General features: G+C 38.5%; 1 protein-coding gene across 6 annotated transcripts in view; it reads left to right on the top strand.

Moving 5' to 3' along the window:
• Positions 1–20354, top strand: part of LOC110838851 (uncharacterized) — a 32903-nt gene extending 12549 nt beyond the window's left edge. For 4 of the 6 annotated variants that reach the window (XM_087348858.1, XM_087348860.1, XM_087348857.1 and 1 more), the window contains 4 exons: positions 5652–6076; positions 6924–7116; positions 7367–7510; positions 8717–20354. In XM_087348858.1, the coding sequence (XP_087204984.1) occupies positions 5652–6076; positions 6924–7116; positions 7367–7510; positions 8717–8987 (1033 nt within the window). In that variant the 3' untranslated portion in view covers positions 8988–20354. Of the gene's footprint in view, positions 1–410; positions 1248–1610; positions 1722–5651; positions 6077–6923; positions 7117–7366; positions 7511–8716 lie in introns of those variants that run through there. The other 2 variants (XM_087348862.1, XM_087348861.1) reach the window with 2 other exon arrangements.
• The last annotated feature ends 397 nt before the right edge of the window (positions 20355–20751 follow it).

Raw genomic sequence — 20751 nt, 5'->3', positions numbered from 1 at the left:
TGTCGTCAGACAGAACACTAAATAAATAAAATAAATCCAGTACACACCATTCAGCATGGTGTGCATTAGTGGTTAGCAGGATTCACGACCCATCAGTACATGGGTTCGAGCCCTGATGATGCAGGCAGCAAACACTTATGAAATGTTGGTAAATGTCTGCGAGTCTAAATGGCGCTACAACCCAGGACTCATGCCACGTGACCTTGGCAGTCTTAATGCCCGCGTATCGTTCGTATTTTGTGTTGCGACATGTCCGCGTCGATAATTTAAATCACAAACAGCGAGCCCTGTTTCGTGACACGTGAATTACACTTACGACATTCATTGAAGGCCTTCGAATGCTGCATGACGCAGGTTTTGTATCAGGTGGCAAATAACGTGTTTACTTCACGGCGATCGACGGAGACCGGTTGAATCCAGTCTGGAGGCGTCGGTCAGTTGGCAGAACGGCACGTCCTGAAGATGTACAACGCCCGCTCGAAACTTTTTGGATAAATTTTATATTTAACAAAATAATGCGTGGGAAGTAACTTGTAACTCAGTGCACGACGACAAGCTTTGCTGTACTACGTTTGAATCTGCACTGAACTAACGTGAACGCCGAGATACGTAAAATAGAGGAGGGCGAACTTGAATTTATTTATTTAGTTTATTTAACGACGTTCTCTTACTAGTAGATCAGCCTATACAGCGTCGAATGTGAGGATGACAGTGAATAAGTAATCGGAAAGGATGTGAAAGGAAGTGGTGGTCTAATTCAAGGTTTGTGTGGAGAGACTGAAGAAAAGAATGACAGTCAAGATAGACGATCTCTGGGCCGAGATTTGAACGCCGATCCTCCCGAATTCGAAGCAGGAGTGCTAACCATTCGATCGCCACGTTTGGCGGGCGCAGTTGAAATTATGTGTACTCCATTGGAGTATAGCCTTCTCAGGTCGTGAGGACACGAAGAAGAATGCACACGCATCAAATGGCTGCGGGTCACGCTTTGCTTACGAAAACGGAATGTGTTCTGAAAATCTATTCCGCCATTTTTGGAAATTATTAAATGTTCTCGACGCTCCAGCCTTACGGGCCCTTCAACATCTGTCTGTCGCGTTTCTCCTAGGAGTCAGGCAACTCGCGACATTTCTTTCCGTAAGGGGTAAAATTGTTTGATTGAATTATCCTGCCACCGGTTGCAGCAGCCCCTAGTCTGAACACACGAAGACCCTCTTCAGCGAAGACGACAGACAGTCCCGTTAAGGGTAAGTATGTCCCACATTATAGTTTATGGGGCACCATTCGCCATTTCCCACTCACCCCCATCTAGTGCCGAGGTCAAGGAAGGGAGGAGCTATACCTCCTCTCACCCCAAGCGCCTACATGGCGTATAGTGGGACAAACTTTACTTTATTCGCCATTTCCAGTCGTGCTTACGTTTCGTCTAACGATAATCGCGCTAGATCAGGACTCCGCCCTTTTGTCATTTGGTTGGTCGCACTACGTAATGAACCTTAAGATGGCAAGTGTAGAGTTTGCCGAGACATTGGGTAATTCTCGTCATTCGACGCGGATCACATCCGAAAGCCGAAGTTGTACGTTGGACTCCGGCAGCTGAAGTCGAAGGACGAGGTTGCAGTAATCTCATGAACCACGTGTGGGTTCGCTGCACGCTCGTCTGTATCGTCGGACGGTGTCTTGTCTGAGTTACTGAAAAAGCGTCGTTGAACAAACTGTAAGTAAGTAAAATTTATATCGTCTCAGAAGGCATGAGGATGACGCTTCCGCTTCTCATTGATGTTGACAGCAACGCATCGATTTACTGTGACGTCACCCACTTGAACGTAGTCATGAAACTTGCATGCACCTAACTGTTAGGCAGCATTTCGTGCGACACAGTTTAGAGAACGGCATAAACACAAGGCGCAACACGCGACCTGCAGACGTTGCTCTTCTGTTTCAGTCCTGTCTGTGGAAAATTCGATAAATATGTCAGCCTCTGTGATTTTGAGGCGTTGGTGTCTTAAGTTTTGCCTGCTTCATGAGTCGACGGTCATTTCCTTTTCGCTGCACCGAAGGCGACCGATTTCGTCTCAAAGCAACGAAAGGACTTTGATGGTGACGTAGGCGTTTTTGACGTGCTGACACTTGGTTGGTCCTTGGCACTTTGCTGTCATCTCATCACGAGACTGCATGCAGTGGAGCCAGTCTTGAACCTTACGAACCTCACTGACTGACACTCGCCGTGCATTTCTGCCCCCGTGGTCCGTTTTAATGACGTCGCACCACGACTGCCTCTACGCCCTTGCCCTCAGTCATTCCTGCTGAAAGCTGGCGCTGTGTGTCTTTCTCGCCTTCCACGCGTTCGTGCTGCATGTTCCGCCGAGCTCGTCCTCCATTTTATTGCCGTGAGTTACCTGTTATGAAGCACTTTTCTGCAGCCTCCTGTCACCCCCCCCCCCAATTGTTCTCAAGCACCGTCATTGTACGTTCTTCTCTTAAAATGCGAGGCCATGTTTCACACCGAAACAGAACTTTTAGTTTCGTATGTTCGTAATATTAGTTTTATATAAATCGTTACTTATTTCAAGACACTGCATCAACTGTGATTTCAGATTTCACGTGCTAGGGGTAGATCATAGACTTAAGGAACGTTGTTGTATTAAGCTGACTTAACACCGCGTCACTTCTATTCTCTGGAGCGGCTCTGAAGTCTCCTCAGTAAAGGCTGGTTGGCATTGAGGGACGGGAGGGCATGATCGGTCAAGTCATTTAAGACCAAACGTAGAGCCGTCCTCTCAATAGCGATCTCGTTGGATGGACAAGAAGCGTTCGCACTCGGAGGTCGGATCTCGATTGCGTACGGGATTAGACACCTCGGGTCACCCAAAGAGGCGACTTCTGTGCCAGCCTCTCAGCTGCTGTCGTCACTTCCGATGACAGCCGAAGTCACATCGGAGGAGCGGAAACCGATTAACATCTCGACGTGATGACTGACGCAAAGTACCTCCGATTGTGTGGTATGGACGACGAGGAGTCGGTTGGTTGATTTATTGACTGTCTTAGTCGGTGCCAACGTCGAACTATTTGATTGTAGTAACAGGTTTTGCGGCGACGCCTTGAGGAAGGGACAGATGGCAGGTCGGCGAGGAGACAAATGAAGCAGGCAATGAATGCCCGGTTCGTTTTCTGCCTTTTAAATTTGTTGAAATTCAGCGAAGGAACATATTAAGTTAAAAAGACAAACGCATATAAATCATTAACTATGTTCTTTGTGCGGGTCGTAACAAAGATGGTGGCCACTTTTACGTATTAGTTGTTGTTTATTGAGATAAGCCTCGTTAATGGTTTCGCACTGTCATGGAACCGATACTTCCATAGAAATGAAATCTTTTACTTAAGTATCTTTGCTGTTCGTGCATCTTCGCACGCGTTCCCACCAAAATTGTGCATTTCACCTTCATCTGGTTTTGAATTATATCGTAAAAAAGAAAACCGCGCAGAACGCAAGGCGCCAGGACGACTCTTTCTGCATTTTCGGGGCTTGCCTTAGTGTTCTCTGATTTTATCTGAGTCTTTGGCTTAGGATGCCGAATACCTTGTCGCAAGTTGTTCTTGCCGTCGGCGGCACGCAGTCACCGTCAAGCTGAAAAGCAGGATTCGGGCGCGTAAGTTCGAAGTGGCGAAGTCTCGTCCCCAACTACGATTCAGGGGAAGTGATTTATTTGTTTCAGGAAATGGTTTTCGTGCACTGTCTTCTAAGTACCTGGCCGTGTTGGAATAAGCGAAGACGTCATTATCGCTTTTCTTTCCGGTAGAACCGACTTACTATACGCGTCCATTGCAGTCACTGAACTGGACGGAAGCTGAAGATGATGCTGTTTTATGAGCCTGCAGTTGCGTCATGCCTCGAACAGACGGAAGAAGTGTTAAAAAAAAGTTAATCAGAATCGAAGTGTAACACTGTCCTTTGTACGGGCTTTCAGAACGCAAAGGGAACTACGAAGAGTGGACAAGAATTTGGAACCAACTAAAGCATGAAAATGTGAATATCGCATGTCCTTTCTAATTGTTTAATTTGTGTTCGTCAGATTTTAAGATCACTTAATGGCGTCCCCACTGAGTTCCAGAATGAACCTGGAAGCTTAACCAGTGACGTCAATTCAGAACGTTCGGCGTCTGCCCTCTTCCCGACCTCCAAGAAAACAATCGTCCTCCAGTAAAGCTCCTCGGGCTTTACAAACTAAAGACGATTAAATTATTTTAAATAACAAATGTCGGAACATTAGACGCAGTCGTAAACGTTCTTTTGTAGTTATACTCGCGGTAGAAATGTGTTCGAACTTCGAAGTACTCATGTTTGTGTTTCGCAGGGTCTTTGCGCTGTTTTCGAAACAGTGTAGTTTGATAGGAATTCATTCTGCGTCCACGTATCGTATTTTTCTTCGTTCTCTTTTCCTTGATTTGTATATAAAAGACTTTGCTCTCGAAGTGTCGTCGTGGGACGTACCGCATCGGTCCCGTGTCCCGTCCGAGACCTGATCGAGACCTGACTCGTCCATCCCCGGAGTGTGAACCAGCCTTAATTAATGCAGCTCGAAGCTCGGTGTGGGGTCTCTGGTCCGTTGCCAGGCATTTGAAATAAGTCGCATCACCAGCAAGGCGCCGAGATCATCATTGTGCATGCACTTCCGAAACCACAATTTCGGCGACAGTAATTAATTTCCTTTCGATACGTCACATACATCGATAATTTAAATTCTGGATGCAGCAATGCGTAAAATATTACGTATTTTAAGTATTGTTTAAAAGAAGACACAGCCAAATGCAAAATTTTGTTTTGTTTCCAGAATTGGTGGTTGTTGCAGCAGGGACATTTTGGAATATTATTTTGTTTAGCGTGAGAATATAAAGAACTAAAAAGCAGTTATCACGTGAAGACTACGAAAGCAACGCTGATCCAGCCCCGGTGCTAGGTTATTTAGTCCACGAAACTAGTGCTAGGTTCAATCTAAACTCAGAAGAAATTTTTCGGAATGATGCCCGAAAGTGTGAATGCAATTTCTCTTAGATCCCCCTCGACTCATTTCACATTTCATAAGAACTGACTCGAGGGACTGACTGGCTTCAAGAATGCGAAGGTATTCTGGATTTGCAGATGGCGTCAGATAGCCGCAGTTCTCTCGACTCTTGTTTCCGGTTAAGCCGTACGCTGACAGTGGCTTACCCAGTTTTCACAGCATGGGATTTTTATTAAATTTTTTGAAAATAATTAATGATTTCGAAATCAAATAAACTTGGAATTTAGTTCTACGGGTTCTTCAAGTGTGCTCTGTGCCCTCGTTTGTACTTTCGTGGTTTCACCGAGTCACGCGAGAAAAGTGGCCCCAGTAATCTTTACAATTACTTTTGCGAGAGATACATTGGCCGAAGCTAATGTGTGTAGTTACCGTTCTTCTGTTTCGTCCCTGGGCCACAGTGGACGCAGCCTAGCGCGAGGGTAAGTTTTATGAATCGTGATTTTTCTTCTCCGGTCTGTTTTTTTCTGAAGTGTGTGTCAAACGGCTGTTCAGCTTTTGTTGAATCGCGTCGTGACTCAAGAGGGCGGAGTGGCGAAGCTATTGGAAGATTTTCATAGGAAACGACTCTGATGATCTGCCCCTTCACAGGCCCAGTGACGAGGTTGTGGGCAGCCCACTGCAGTGCCCCGCACCCATATCTCGTCTCAGGGTGGAGAAGATCGAAGGCGGCCTCATGGTTGCCGGAGTGGTGGTCGCAGCGAACTGCCAGGTGGCTCTTCCGGCGTTCGGCTTCTTGTTCATCCTGGTGGGCGCCGTTCTGACCGCGGCCTCGTACCGCGGTCCGGGGCAGGGCGAGGGCCCAGACCACTACGCCGCGCGGATCGCGTTCACAGGCAACTCGCGCGTCCTGGGCCCAGCCTGCATCGTCGTGGGCGCCATCATGCTCGCTGCAGGGGTGATGCTGTGCATGCTGACGAGGCGAGCTAGGAGGCGAGAGCGAAGGGTTGGCTTTCACTGCCCTCTGCACGGAGACTTCTACCCTCTGAGCCCAGTCTCGGGGTCCAGGTCCCTCGGTGAGTTCGCGAAATATTTTCCTCAGGTACCCGCTTCAGAGCGGCAGATGCGTACAATGAAACACGTTTGCAGCCGCGACGTAGCTAGAAAAGAAATAAAACTTCCGTAGTGTGCGTGTGGAAGTCAGCACTAGGATTCCAATCACATGTAGGAAGTATCAAATTTTTTTCATTTTGAGTTACTACAGTGAGACGTGTTAAAACGCGTCTAACCCAAGTACTTACTTGCTGCAATGAAACTCTACGTGTGTTCACAGACTTGTCTTAAACGGCATCGAAGTTAGGTTAGTTGACATTAGGATTCGATCGTGATACGCCATAACCAAAGATATCTAGACCTGTGAGTTGTTTAAACACCTTACTCTCCTTTCGTGATATGTTGGGGATTTATTAATTTTGAGTAAAAATAGAACACGAACATTTTAGGAATTTACAAAATAATAATATCAGCGTAAATGACCCTTGATGTGTAGATGAATACTACTCGTAATTTGTTCTCGGCCGCTTGCATTACACGATACCAACTTCGACAATGTTTCTGAGCTCTGGTGAAAGCAATGGGAGAAGGCAAATGGGTTGATTTCATTTATAGATCTTCTTCACTCACAGCTAGAGCAAACCTTATGCCTTATACCTTGTGTAATTTACAGTGAGGACAAATGTAACTCATTTTCGCCATAGTGTGTTAACAGATTTATTCCAGAAATGTATTAAATTGTGAGAGTGTATTGCAAGCATTTGGCTGCCAGTAAGAAAATTTTGACTCAAGTGTTGGATGGAGAAAGTGCAAGTGCATCTTATTAGGTCATTTTTACCATGCAGATGCAGCCTCAATTTTGCTTTGCAGGCATGAAAGGGAAACCTGTGTCCCAATGGACACTCTGCTGGAGTCAGGGGACTAACGTAAAACCTGGCACATTTGGAGGCCCACCACAGTGCCCCCACAGCACTGTGTCCAGCACTAGGAGTTCTGTGAGCAGTGCCCCGGCTTCACCATGCCCCACACCCCTGCCATTTCTTGTTACATCAGGATCCATCAGGTAAGAAGCATGGAAAATATTTCTTGCCTTGCTAAATGATAAGGCTTATAATTGTAAGACTTTGATAACTGATAGTGGATTCCTGAACCCCCACCTTCCCATAAGTCCTGCTTTGACTAACTTTTTTCTATCATAACACCAATGCTCTGCAATAGACATCAGTACTTGGCACAGCTGGAATCATGAATATTTCAAATTTCTTGTATACTGTGCTGAACATTCCATGACATCTCTTTGTTTCTCTTATCAGCAGTGGCATGGTGCCATCTGCTGTGGCTAACCTGTCTCCCGACCAGACATTTGGGTCAATCCGATCCCTGTCAGTGAGCCGGGAAGTTGCGAGTTTTCCTCTGTCGAGGACGCCTACGCCACCCCCCGCCATGGAAAGGGAAAGGTGAGCTTATATCAGTATAAATTCCTCTGAATGCCATAAACTATTTAGTACTTAAAAACACTTTGAGCAAAGATGGCAGACATTTTAAAACTGTAAGAGGTTCAGTAATTGGATCCATGAAGTGTGTGTGTGTGGGACTTCACTTTTCACATCATCGTCAGAGTTTCGCTTGAAGTGATGCATCCCATTCTTCAGCTCATACCTGAGGTTAGTAAATCATTACAAAGCTTAGAACTCAATCTTCTATCTGCAGCTGATGGTGTCAAATCTCTCCATTCTGCTCTTGCTGCAATGAGAAATGATGAATATTTTCAAGAGCTGTACAAGAAAATTAGTGAAATTTGTGAAAAACATGATATATGTATTCCAGCTGTTAAAAATAAATTCTTGCCATGTTGACACTGTAAATACACAGTCTATTCTGGAATATAAATTAATCCATTTTACCAATTATTGGACACCACGGTAATAGAATTCGACTACACATTTAAAGAAGAAACATTAAATGTAATAACTGTGATGGGTAACCTTTTGAATTTGAATATTACAAAAGACCAACAAAAGATTTTGTCCGAGACATTTGATGTTTTTGTATACAAATTGGGAGGAAAAATAAGGATGCTGTGAAGTGACAATTCCGTTCCAAAAGCTAGTACTTTATCATGATTTTACAGTGGCTCCTGTTCCTTATTCATGGGAAAGGGCATTCTCAAAGTTATCTCGCATAAACAAAAAACTACATAGTTTTCTTCTTTGTCATTGGCACATCCTACTAAGTGACTTTAATTCTGCCTATGCCATAAATCCTAGAGAGATTTTTCCTTTATTCTTTTCGCCTGTCATCAGAAGTATTTGCCCATCTTAATTAAAAGTAACTTTTATTGTGTGATTATGGATCAGTCAAAAGTGGATGAAAGTGATTTCACCCATTTTTGAAAGAAATTTGATTAAGAATAAATAATCTGTTTAATAATAGTTCTGTTTAGTTTCTAACATTATATAATATTATATAAATGTAAATAAATAGATACATTTGCAAACAAAGTATTATTTATATCAAAATATAGAAGCAGTCTGAGAGACCACACCATACTAGTTGTGAGATTTTGTGGCACCAGACCACTTAATCTTATTCTTGTGCAGGTACAAGTGGTCTTTAACATACACCACCTAAAGTAACCGGATATTTGTTATTTATTTTATCAGGATGACAAGCCCAACTTTGGGTGCAGCAGATGAATCTTCTTCCCTGACCTCAGCCACCACCAAAAATGACCTTCCACCAGTACTTGCACCACTATCACCACGTAAACTCCGATCACCACAGCGAGAAATTACAGTGGTTGCACCAATCACCATACAACCAAGTGTGCAGCCATCTCAGAGCCACGAAGCAGTCAAAGCTACAACATTTGCCATCACAAGAGGCCCAAGGAAGTCTGTGTCGATTGTCCTCCCTGATGAAGAAAATGGATGACCACTCACATAGAAAAGAATGGGGCTTACATTCAATTGTGTGCATTCTTGATAAAGAATGTTTTAAATGTGTAGGCAATGAATTTCATGTGGTATGTGTTCTATTAATCTTGGTAACTTCAAGTGAAATGCATTGAACATACGAAAGTGAAATTAAATGGAACAAACAGTGCAGCTTTTGTTGTGTTGGAAAACACGAATGTAGGTCAGCAGTGTTTTTCATTTTGGAATGGATTAGATTTAAGGTCCAGGTGTGTAATTGCTGCATTGCCAGTTAAACATGGGTGCAATTTGACAGAGAAGGGGAGAAATGGATTTATAAAAGCCAGCTGGTTTCAGTCCATTATGTATGAATTACAATATATGGAGATTAAATGAGAATTAAGAGCATACATACATACAGCTGTGCACATGATCAACTCTTGCTTCAGAATACATTATAATATAAGTAGCAGATATAGCTGTACTAAAAGGAATGTAAGCATAATAATTCTTTAAATTCATTTAATTCCATTGGTAATTCACTGTTTAAAAGTCATACATAATTAAATGGCATCCTCAGAAGAGAAAGATTAAGAACCAACCAATATTATCATTAAGGGTATGTTACTCTTAAGAGAAGAAGTCATGCCCCCAAGTTCCTAATAACATTACCAGCTGAGGATTCCGAGTGATATTTAAAGGAAAACTCAAATGACAATACTTAATGAATTTCCATCGTTTCACTGATTTCCCAGAATGATGTAAAGAAGCATCAACAGACAAAATTGAGACTAGTAACCACATATGATTCTGTCACATTGATAGAGGAATGTACCAAAACATTTTATGTGTGATATTCAGGAATTGACTGAGCTGTTGAACTTGATGATGATTGCCATGAGTACAAATGACAAAGATGATTATATGAGCTGGAACTTCAGGTCCATAATATATTGCGATGATCTATGATGAAAGCATAGGAGAGAATATGAAATGCATGTAAGATCGCACCACTGTGCTAGTAGCCTTAAAGATCGTTTTAACTCTGAATCCTTTACTTGTTTAGGAAGGATCTCATCAATTATGTTCTACATGAAATGGCCTGTCATACAGCTACAACTTAAACACGGGTGGCTAAGCTAGACACAGTTTGATACAGTGACAGAGCAACGTAATGAGAGTTATGAAATTGTGTTATAGGAAAACAGAAACACGCAGACTGAATGTTGCAGCTTGTATTGAGATTGTATCTTACATTTCAACTGTTTGATAATTTGATAATCATATTTTATTTCTCTTACTATAGAAAATATAGCAGTACATTTATTTATTTATTTATGCTTTCATAGTTTTTGAAATCTTATTCATGACTTAATATCAATGATACGTAAGAAAATGTTTACAGTGAGTTATATTTATAAAGTTAAAATTTCATGAGTAAATATTCATTGTAATACAGTGAAATTCAAAACTTTAGAGACTGTGACAATCACTTTGCTCACACCAAGGCTTGTACATAAAAATATTTTAAATGGTTTTTCAACATTTGTTGATCATATTTCTTAAACATATCTTTGATCTACATTTTCTAATATTCTTTCTCATTTAATGAATGTGATATTGAACATTTACATAGATATCTCTATAGCTGAAAAGGTATTCTACATTGTTTAATTTCAAGGTCAAATAATAAATACATTGGATTTCATATGTTATAGACAAAGTCTATAATTCAGGCATTGTATAAAAGTCTGTAATTTTTTGGCAAAGTATAAAATTAACGTGCTTTGAGTGCGTTGTTTTACCATTTCTAGACGCCATGCATGAACATGCACTCACACGCATGCCCACACATAAGCAAATGCAAAAACACACAGATGCAGGCATATATGCATGTATGTGTGTGCCCACACACAGTATTCTACAGAATGTCAAGAGAGATTTAGGTAAGTGTTAATAGGATTTATACAGAATCTTTTGAAACATATTGGAAAAAAAGTATGATAAAGTAAATGTGTTTTTATTAATTACAAGCAAAGAAAATTAATGGAGTAATAAATGTGAAAACAGAATGCGTAAGTGATTGTCACAATATTACTACTTACTGAAGTCCAAATGAAATGGAAATAATAATTGTAAAGAAAAAGACGTTGTTATGTGTGATAGACAGTTCACAACACCAAAGCTGAATGACAGTCCAACACATCAAATTTGGAATGGCATTTATGTTGACAGAAAACTTAGTTTCTAACACAGATACTTCATACGTAGAACATTGCTGTGCAAGAGCATTTCATAAATCTGTGGCCAGTTCCAGCTGATTGCTGTGTAGCAACAGACCTAAGTGATGGGTACTCTATTCTTCTCATTGCCATCTAAACTCAGGGAATCCTTTTGCATTTAGAAAATTGGAATCTGGAGTATGACCACTTTGAAATACCACGTCTTGTGTGAAAGTGATGGAATCCAGCTCCATAACATCATCCAATATGTTATGAGCATCTTCTTGGCCTTTATCAGCTTCTGAAATTGACACTTGGACACTGGATCCTTGTTCCACTGGAGGAAAGTTGTCTTATGACTTTTTCATTCTTTTTTCTTATTGGATAAGATTGTCTTTGACTGCTTCTTGCCGTTTGGTCACACTTTTGCTTCTACTACATAATGGATATACCCTTCAATTTCTTCAGAATTAATTCCACAAATGATTTGAATATGAATCCACAGCCTTCTCACTTATGAACGCCATTGTTCTCTTCTAAGCACAGAACACAGAAATTTATTGGCTGTCGAAATTTGTTCCTTTTACATGAAATGTATTTCTGGAGCATCAGCAACATCATTATCATCAGCTGAACTTCCTCTGGATCATCTTCTGGCACACTGTTCTGTAAAGTATATCAAAGTTTGATGTGTGTAGCCCAACCTTAACTTTGCTATCAGATATTACCTCAGATGGCCATCTTTTAGTACCACCATGAAAGATTGTGTTCTTCATGACTGAACAAATCACACACATTCATTCCAGTGGCAATTCCTTCATCCTGTGTCCATGATGTCAACATTTCTTCATTGTCCTGGTTAATCGTCTCAACACATTCCTGGCTGTATTGGGGTTTTCCATGCACAGTTATAAGTAGTGGCCAGTAATTATCAAGGCTTCTAACAAATTCCTTCCCATTGTCAGACTGCAATACTGATGGTGTTCCTGTCAATGTAAATATCAATTATGTGATAGGCTACATCTTCTGCTGGTTTATAACAAAGGGCTTTGAGATTCACAAATTTTGTGAGATACTCTTAATATACCAGCATGAATTATTATCACCACATACTGAGACTGCAAATCATGACAAGGTATATTCTTGCACATATTTGAAAGTTCCATAAACATCTTGTCTGTCCACAACATCCAATAGAAATATGTGTTCCCTGAAGCACATAAGATATTTTGCTATGCTACTCCCTTCATCTACTGGCAATATAAGCTTGTTCTTTAGTGCACAGCCAGCACATTAAACCTTTCCAGAGACCAATAATGACAAGGCCGCTTTCTTCCCAAGCTTTTGGCATTGATCACTTCTCTAACTAGCTCTATGTAATGTTCAAAGTTCTGTTTTTGGCTGCAATGCAATTACTTTTGTTTACTTCTGCTTAAAACCATTGTTTTGTAAGTTCAGTGACTTCCGTAATCACTATTTTGAAAGAAACTCAGCAAATAATGTGATTAAGAAGAGTCACAGACTTCTTTCAACATGTAATGCATTATATATATATATATATATATGTATGTATGTATGTATGTTGCTGACTTAACAGTGATTATTTGGGAAGGGTTGAATTTGATAAAAGTCTTAATAACAAATGGTAAAATAATAAAAGTTATAAAAGTGAAGATAGAAATTGTGGCAAGAAGTGGTGATTTTTGTTTTAGATATTGCTGTGCAGAATTTTAGACGTTATCAATTGAAATAGATCTAGACATGATTGAATTGTGAGATGCCCAGCTTGATAAGTGTCTTGTTTGAAGATACTGATGAATAAAGAGGAAATTATGATGTGAAGCTTAAGATCAGGGATGTAGGTGCGATCCAAAGTTTACATTGTGTAACTGTAGGTGAGTACTGATGGAGCACCCTGGTGTATGTGAATTCAGGGCAGTGATTGGAGGTATCCCATGGAGAGATGTGTCTTAGACAGGCAGGTTTGAGGAGTTACCCAACAACAGGATACAACCATTTAAGATTAAAATTGTTGTGTTCATTTAACATAAGACTGACATTGGATAAAATGCCTATGCAAACTTTGAAACCAAAAGAGTTTCTTATACTTTTTGGCATTTTATACAATTCAGAGTCATTTTATACAATACAGGATTTTGTACTTTGCCTGTAACATGGACATATGTCATCAGCAGTAGGTGGATTTTGGTTCTGTTTATTTTCAGTCATGCCAAAAATCATAAGCAAGCATTCATGGTCAAACATTTGGCTACCATTGAATAAAATATCAACATAAAGAATGCTCAGAGGCTCGCATGTTACTGAGATATGAAACAATTTTTATATTAACCCCAAACTTTTAAAGTATTCTCTAATGTTCTTAAAGTGAAGTCTAGTTAATACAGATGGTGAAAATCAGCATTATTTTAAAAAAAGGCTTATCTTTACCTTTAATTATTCATGAACAAAATTGTATTAGTGACATGGGGATTGTGGAGGTTATGTTAGTAGTTTTATGTATTGGACTTTCATCGTGTTCACAGGAGGCCGTATTTATGTTCATGTATAATATTAATGACAATACAAGTTTGATCTTCAATTGTTTGTTAGTAATAGAAAATGTCCCATTTTGTTTTGTGCTACTGGGGTTTTCATATTATGTGTTTCTGGAAGTCTGAGATTTGAAAGCCCTTAATGTAGGTTAAGTACGTGCATGTCTTACAAAAATGACATTTTGAAAAATATTGATATTATATCTGTGCTGAAGGAACTACAATATTGCTTCCCTTAACAGAAACTGGGTCTGTGTGACTTCATGTTATCAGATACAGGAAAACATTCACCTTGGTTAGACCATACATGCATTCTATCATGATAGTGTAAATGATGCTATACTTAATTATCCATATATCCAGTTCTTGATAGTGTAAAATACCATAGAACAAATTTAATTATACTACAAAATGTTAGAAATTAAAGTAATGGACTGATATCACCTGCATTTTTGGTCAATGATGTACTCCAAGCTCAACATCTTAATTATCACATAATTAGCTTTGTTTCAGATATAATGAATGTGATGCATGATTTGTGAAGTTATTACATTTACACCAATGAAAATATGATCTATAAAATAAGGCACATGTTGCATGTAGGAAACAAACCAGAAATACAGGATTGTGTGATACATTTCTTAATAGAAGAGTAAAAGGTGGCTGTTGTGTCATTTAAAAGACTTATTACACAAAATAATCATGTGTGGTCTAGAGTTTATGGCCTTATGATAAAATATTATTACCAATTCCTTTCTGCACTGTCTCTTTGGGGTATAAAGCAAAATAGAGGATGTGTGAAATAGTTGTAAAATTGTATGCAGATGTGTATAAGGTACCATTAAGTGAAATTTCTTAAAACAACGTTCTTATTTACTGAGACTACAGTAATTTAAACCAGATTTGTGTAAATAATATCACTGATGCCAGCACATAAAATATGAACTATCTGACAGATATGTTGCAAGACATCACAAAATATTCAGAGAAAAAGTTTCACAAATATTAAGATATTTCTCTATTATCTCATTTTGCAAATTCAAAGCCACAAATTTAAGTAATGCTGAACAGTTATAAATACACAGTATGTGTGCCATTAGTTAGTTGTCAATGGCGAGTTTTACATTTCTGTGTGATTTATATCATGAAATAAAATATTTTATGAAATTGTTTGAATTTTGATGTAAGGTTTTAATGTAGGTATGTAATTTGCCCATGTATGATGTGATTATGTGGTTCTTAGAATATCACATACATTTGTTGTGTTCAGTTTTTGTTACCCTTCTGGATGAAAAAGGAAAATCTTTTCAGCATAACAACTGTGATACATTTTTTCTTTGGAAAGGTAGGAAATCTGGGAGTTCTTGCATAGATGATCAGTATCATAACCCAGTGTTTGCAAAATGAATATGATTCGTACTTCCTGTCACAAGATGTGGGTGTGGAGATGGCTAGCTTTTGGGGGTTTTGTGGATCACCTGTTGATAGAGACAGCAAGAACCTCTGAAATGTTGCAAAATTCTACCAGACTATATAGCACAACAGCCTAGAACATTGCTGTCTTCTGGGTTAAGGACCTCTGAAACGTCGGTATACTTCTACAAGACTACACAGCATGATAACCCGGATGACAGCAATGTTCAGACTCACTGCTGTTAGAACCTCAAATCCTACTTAGAAGATGGTGATTTTTTTGTACCCCACCATGAGAACTTGAAATGTCAGTGAGATGTTGGTTGAATGATGTGTGTTAAATTTACATCTTAGAGCTTAAAGGTACAGAAGTAACATTCATGTGTGTTTTGAGATATGAGATTTTGACAATACTGAAAATGTGGATTTGTAGTATTTGGACAATGAGGCTGTGTAATCTCGCAGGTAATTACCAATGGAGGAATGAATCTTCCAGCCATCTTCAGAGAAATGGAAGCTATTACATTCCTCCAAAATGTTGGTAAACACCTACAAGACTATGTGGCAGAACAACCCAGATGTCTACAATCCATTAATACTTTTTTTATTTCCCACAGCAGGCCTTCCAATGTGTTAAGAGTATATGCATAAATATTTGCAAGGTTTCTGTTTACAGCTTAGGAAGCAGGTCATTTGAATCAAGGAGTAACAATTTCTGGAATAAATTTAAAAGTTTTATGATAAAACAACATTAATTTCATGCAAAGAAAACAAATATTTGATTCTGAACAAAACTGTAGCTTTCAACAGCACTAAGAAGCCTCTTTGCATTTTGTCAAACTAACCATGACATAGTAAACCTTCTATTACAATTTTATGAAAATACATTACTTATGATAATTCTTTTACTTACCTCTTTTGAGATTCTGAGGTTATATAGAATGTTTTCTGAAATTTACAACAGTATCTGAAGTTTGTTGTTGCACTTTCTGAAGCAGTTTTGTGTGAGAATCTGTTGTATGTCTAGCAGTTATGTGTAAGAAGAGAAAATGAAACATTGCTATGGATGATAATGATTTAATAATAAAAGGAAGGAGAATGAATTTATAGAGTCCATCCTTGGCATGGCAGTGGGTACACTGTGGCCTGTAGCTTTACAATATGAAGCTATGCCATAAACAGTGGGAAATAGAACCCTATCAGATAGCAGTCATGTAAAGTAACAGAACCATACCTCATACTGGAGTACCTTTCTGTTGTGCTCTGAATGTTAACATACAGAAAATTTTCCATTCACAATATTGATCATTTACTTTAATAACAGCTCATGGTTCATGTTCTGAGCAACACTGCTGTAAACCAATTTTAAATTACTGTTGCTGCAAATCATGAATTGATTAAAAAATATATTGTGCCTGGTATGAAGAATAAAGAATAGGAATGTATTTGACTATATAATTTACTCCTTATACTAGAATTTTAAAAGTAACTATTGCTGAAGATGGTTGTCTTCTGGGTTGTTGTGCTGTGTAGTATGGTAGAAGTTTACTGACGTTTCAGAGGTCCTTGCTGCCGCCATCTTCAGACTCACCACCGTGAAAACCTCAAATCCTACATATTTTGCGGATTCAACATTCCAATGATTATAAATGCAACCAATTTCTGACATATGTTCTATTTGTCAAGAAATAATTTTACTGATATCAGAAAACAAAAAATGTTATATAAAGTGTTGGAAATGTCCATCGAATTCATCAATGCATGCATTTGGTATTTTCCTCTTGTTCGATGCAACCCAGTGAAGATTTTCTGTGTCACAAAAATGGTTTGTCAGATGAGATATTTCCAATTTCTTTGGAACAGGAAGACTGATAAAAGTATCCCCAAACTTATTCTGGCAAGTTATGTAATAATGATATCCAGGTAGTGTTCAACAATGAAAACTTGTTACACTTCTGAAAAAGACGTTCTTGCACCTCGACTGTTTCAATACAACCGACAGATTGGTGTGAGCAGGTTACAGCATGACATAATCTATGAAGGCTCTTGTATAGCCACACTAATTTTGTGTGTGTATTATTCCACTCAAATGTTATTGAATTGGAACCATCAGTGTTTTAATATGGGTGGTGTGACTTTAATTTGATTTTGATATACTGCATTCATTTTACTTCACCTACTACTGAGAAGAATAACTCCATGGAGCATAATTATAATTGAGAAACTAATAGTTCACTCACACAATCAATAAATTTCCCATCTTTTATGGAAGTTCATTATAGTGTTTACAAGAGCTTGCCATGGTTTCTGTCCTGAGCCACATGAATCTTGTTTCTTTATTGAAGTGTTCTCTTCCAAAGTTAGGCATATATCTGTATAAAGACATAGGGCTATTGCATAAGAAACTATGTTATGGTACTACCTTGTATTACCAAGAATATGAATAGGAGGCAAAATATGAATTTGATTACTCTTTTCCCATTAATGACTCGAATTATATATATTGGTAACTTATAATGTAATTAACAGTGCTATCCTTGTAATCATCAGATTGTACATCACTTATTAAAATACAGTTTGTGTGATTGAACACAGGGTTAAATAATATAAATAACAGTACCACTAAAGGAAAATAGATCTTACCTACAGTGATAAGCATAATACTGAATTAATCGTGAAATGATGTGACAGAATATGTACAGTTTCAAACATTACTCTCCTGATACAGGCATCTCAACAGTCCATGTTAAGTTGCATTTGTAAGTGAAGAAAACTTGTGATACAAGCATGTTGCTCAAGTTTTGCACACTAGGGTTGCACTTAAATGCTTCAGAATTGAGGCAGGACAGGCCCATACTGCTGTTAGCTGAGCAAAGGATGAGGCATCTGTCTACTACTCCATCTGCACCCATTGTAGAATGCCTGTTACCTTTTGTCCAGTTTGACCTCCAATATTCCTGCATGGTGCTTGAATAAACACAGGGACAGGTGTACTTCGGTACTTGAGAATTACCTAGCATGATGATCAGGCAGAAAGGTAGAGTATGTTGGAAGCAAATAATCACTTGATGAAAATGTTAATTAACTCAGAATTAGTTTAATACATGTTTTATTCAGCACTAAACTCAAACATGCCCTGAGAGCACTGGTAAGGAATATAAGTTGTTGTTTTAATTTAGTTATAGTTTGTAAGATTTGATGTTATAGTTTATTTAAGAATGTAATACTATCCTGATAATTTTGTTTAATAAAGCAGGCATAGTCTTTGGATAATGAGAATTTGATGAAGCAGCTGACTTATATCTCTGCAAAAGATAACATGTGGATAGTTCTGTGAATCAACCAGTTTATGTATTTTAGATATTTGAGACAGCAGTTTTCAATTCATATACATAATCATTAGTGTTTTCTTGGTATATTACATGTAGTATTCTATGTTTCATGGAAGTTGGAATACTGAAAATTAAAATTAAAACTGACAAGCAATAACAACAGGAACTTCTTTAGTACTTCTGCAGTCAGATAGACTGTGCACAAGCTGGGATGCATGGATATCAAGGCACACATATTATGTTCATGGGTCAATATCTCACTTGGATGTAAATGGCTGTCCACACTTTCCTGTACTGTCTTACAAGAGACTAATTCTCCATCCAAGGAGCCACACATGTCAGAAATATTCTTTCTCTCTGAACTCATTATGAGGTTACACAGGCCACAGTGCCTGTTCTGTGAATAAAATGCATACTAAATTCTTCAGCCATTATGGGTGACCTGTTTCTGTTCAGAATTGCTTTCTGAAACTAATAATCTTATATATAAAACTGAAATTGCCAGTATGTATGCCCACTTATGGCTTGAGAATGGATCCAGCAATTTCCCCCAAACTTTTCATGCCTGTGCCTTGAAACCAGGAACAGATTTCAGAATGAGTGGACAGAATTCCAGAAAAAAAATGTCTTGGGTTGAAGTTCCAGGAACAAAGACCACCACTGAAAATGTTCCCTGGGCTTGAGTCCAAAGGAAATTTGTTTTTCTAACTCAGTAACTAAGCACAATAGTAGAATGATTCTGAGAACAAAATTGTTTATTTCATTACATTAACAAAAGTCACAAACCCTCCTAAAATTGTACTGGGTTGGAGACCCAGTAAGAATACTTTTGTAGCTTCAAAGCTAAGCACAATAGAAGAATGGTGCCTGGATTTAAATAATTTTGGTTGGGAGTTTACAGGAACACAGGTCATAAAACTGAAACCCATCATGGGTTCAGATCCCGATATATATGTTTGGTTTAAGAATAATAATTTTTTTCTATGTTGCTCAACACTAAATGCCAAAAGATAAAGCTTTTGGGCAATAAAAGTTCATAAAGAAATATACATATTTGTTGAATTTCCCTGCAGTAGCACTGTGGTAGTAGTTCAAAATAATACATCTGGAGGACTCCTTGGATGTGAGATTGGCTTATTACACGGTCTCTACCTATACAGGAGAGTGCAATGCAGGATAATGCAAATAAACATTCATGCCTCAAGTGGGATTTGAACAAACTATCCTAGCATTCAGTTTTTCCAAAGTCATATAACCAGTTACATTAAATGAATTAATGCGGCTACAAAATGTCTGTCATGACTTTCAGTGCATGTAAACCTATATTCCAGTTTGAACAGAAGTGTTTACTGAAAAGATGATGCTGGGTGTGGTCCAATGTACAAAAAACTGCTATGTTTACTTTGAACACAATGGTTGTGATATTATATTTTCAATATGGCAAAGATGTGATTATATGAAGTATTATGTACTGAATTAGGATCTTACGTTGTCTGCACAAACTATGACTGTAAGGTAAATGTTTAAACGTGCTGAACAGAATCCAACAAATAAATGAGAACCCATTCTCCACCACCAGTTCTATTGGTCGTAGAATTTAATCTCACCATGTATTTTCATGTCTGTCTACCATTAATATTGCTTCAGAATCCTTTTTACTTTACTGCTTATATTAATTTACCATCACTTCCATAAATCTCAAAGTGAAAGTTGGAGACTCAAATCTGTATATACGAGCAAACAACAAATATATGTGGGACTACAAAAGTCTCAGCTTGGCTACAATGATGGTGTCATTATCATTATAATTATTGTTGAGATATGTTGATTCCATTTCACTTTAAAATAAACAATCCACAAAACTAAACAGTGTGCTTTATAATTTTCCATGATAGTGAAAATGTTAGTTCAGTTGCTGTTGTACAGCATTTGCTACAGGGTCTCAGAGGGGCTCTCACAAGCCCCTTGTTAATTTTTGGTCAATTATCTAAAACCTTTGTTACTGGGAAAGAAATTATGAGGTGATATATCAGTATCAAAATATTGGACATCATATATCAATTCATCTTACCCATCTCTAATTCCAAACACCGATGTATGCTTTCTTGACACTTCCGTGACTAATTTTCAAAACGTCCATTAACTTCCCCATGGTTCTCTTTTCATAAGAAATTTCTTTTGTTATTACAATTTTTAACCACGACTTTGCATTATATGACTCATTGAATATTCTTGAGCCTATTTTTCCGAAACTAACACAGTTT

The sequence above is a fragment of the Zootermopsis nevadensis genome, unplaced genomic scaffold (genome assembly GCF_977971745.1).
Source record: "Zootermopsis nevadensis isolate Lab colony 2312 unplaced genomic scaffold, Znev_1.0 Znev_ptg000013l, whole genome shotgun sequence".
NCBI classification, from domain to species: domain Eukaryota; kingdom Metazoa; phylum Arthropoda; class Insecta; order Blattodea; family Termopsidae; genus Zootermopsis; species Zootermopsis nevadensis.
The sequence above is the reverse complement of the archived record's forward strand: the minus strand, read 5'-3'. Positions and strand labels throughout refer to the sequence as shown.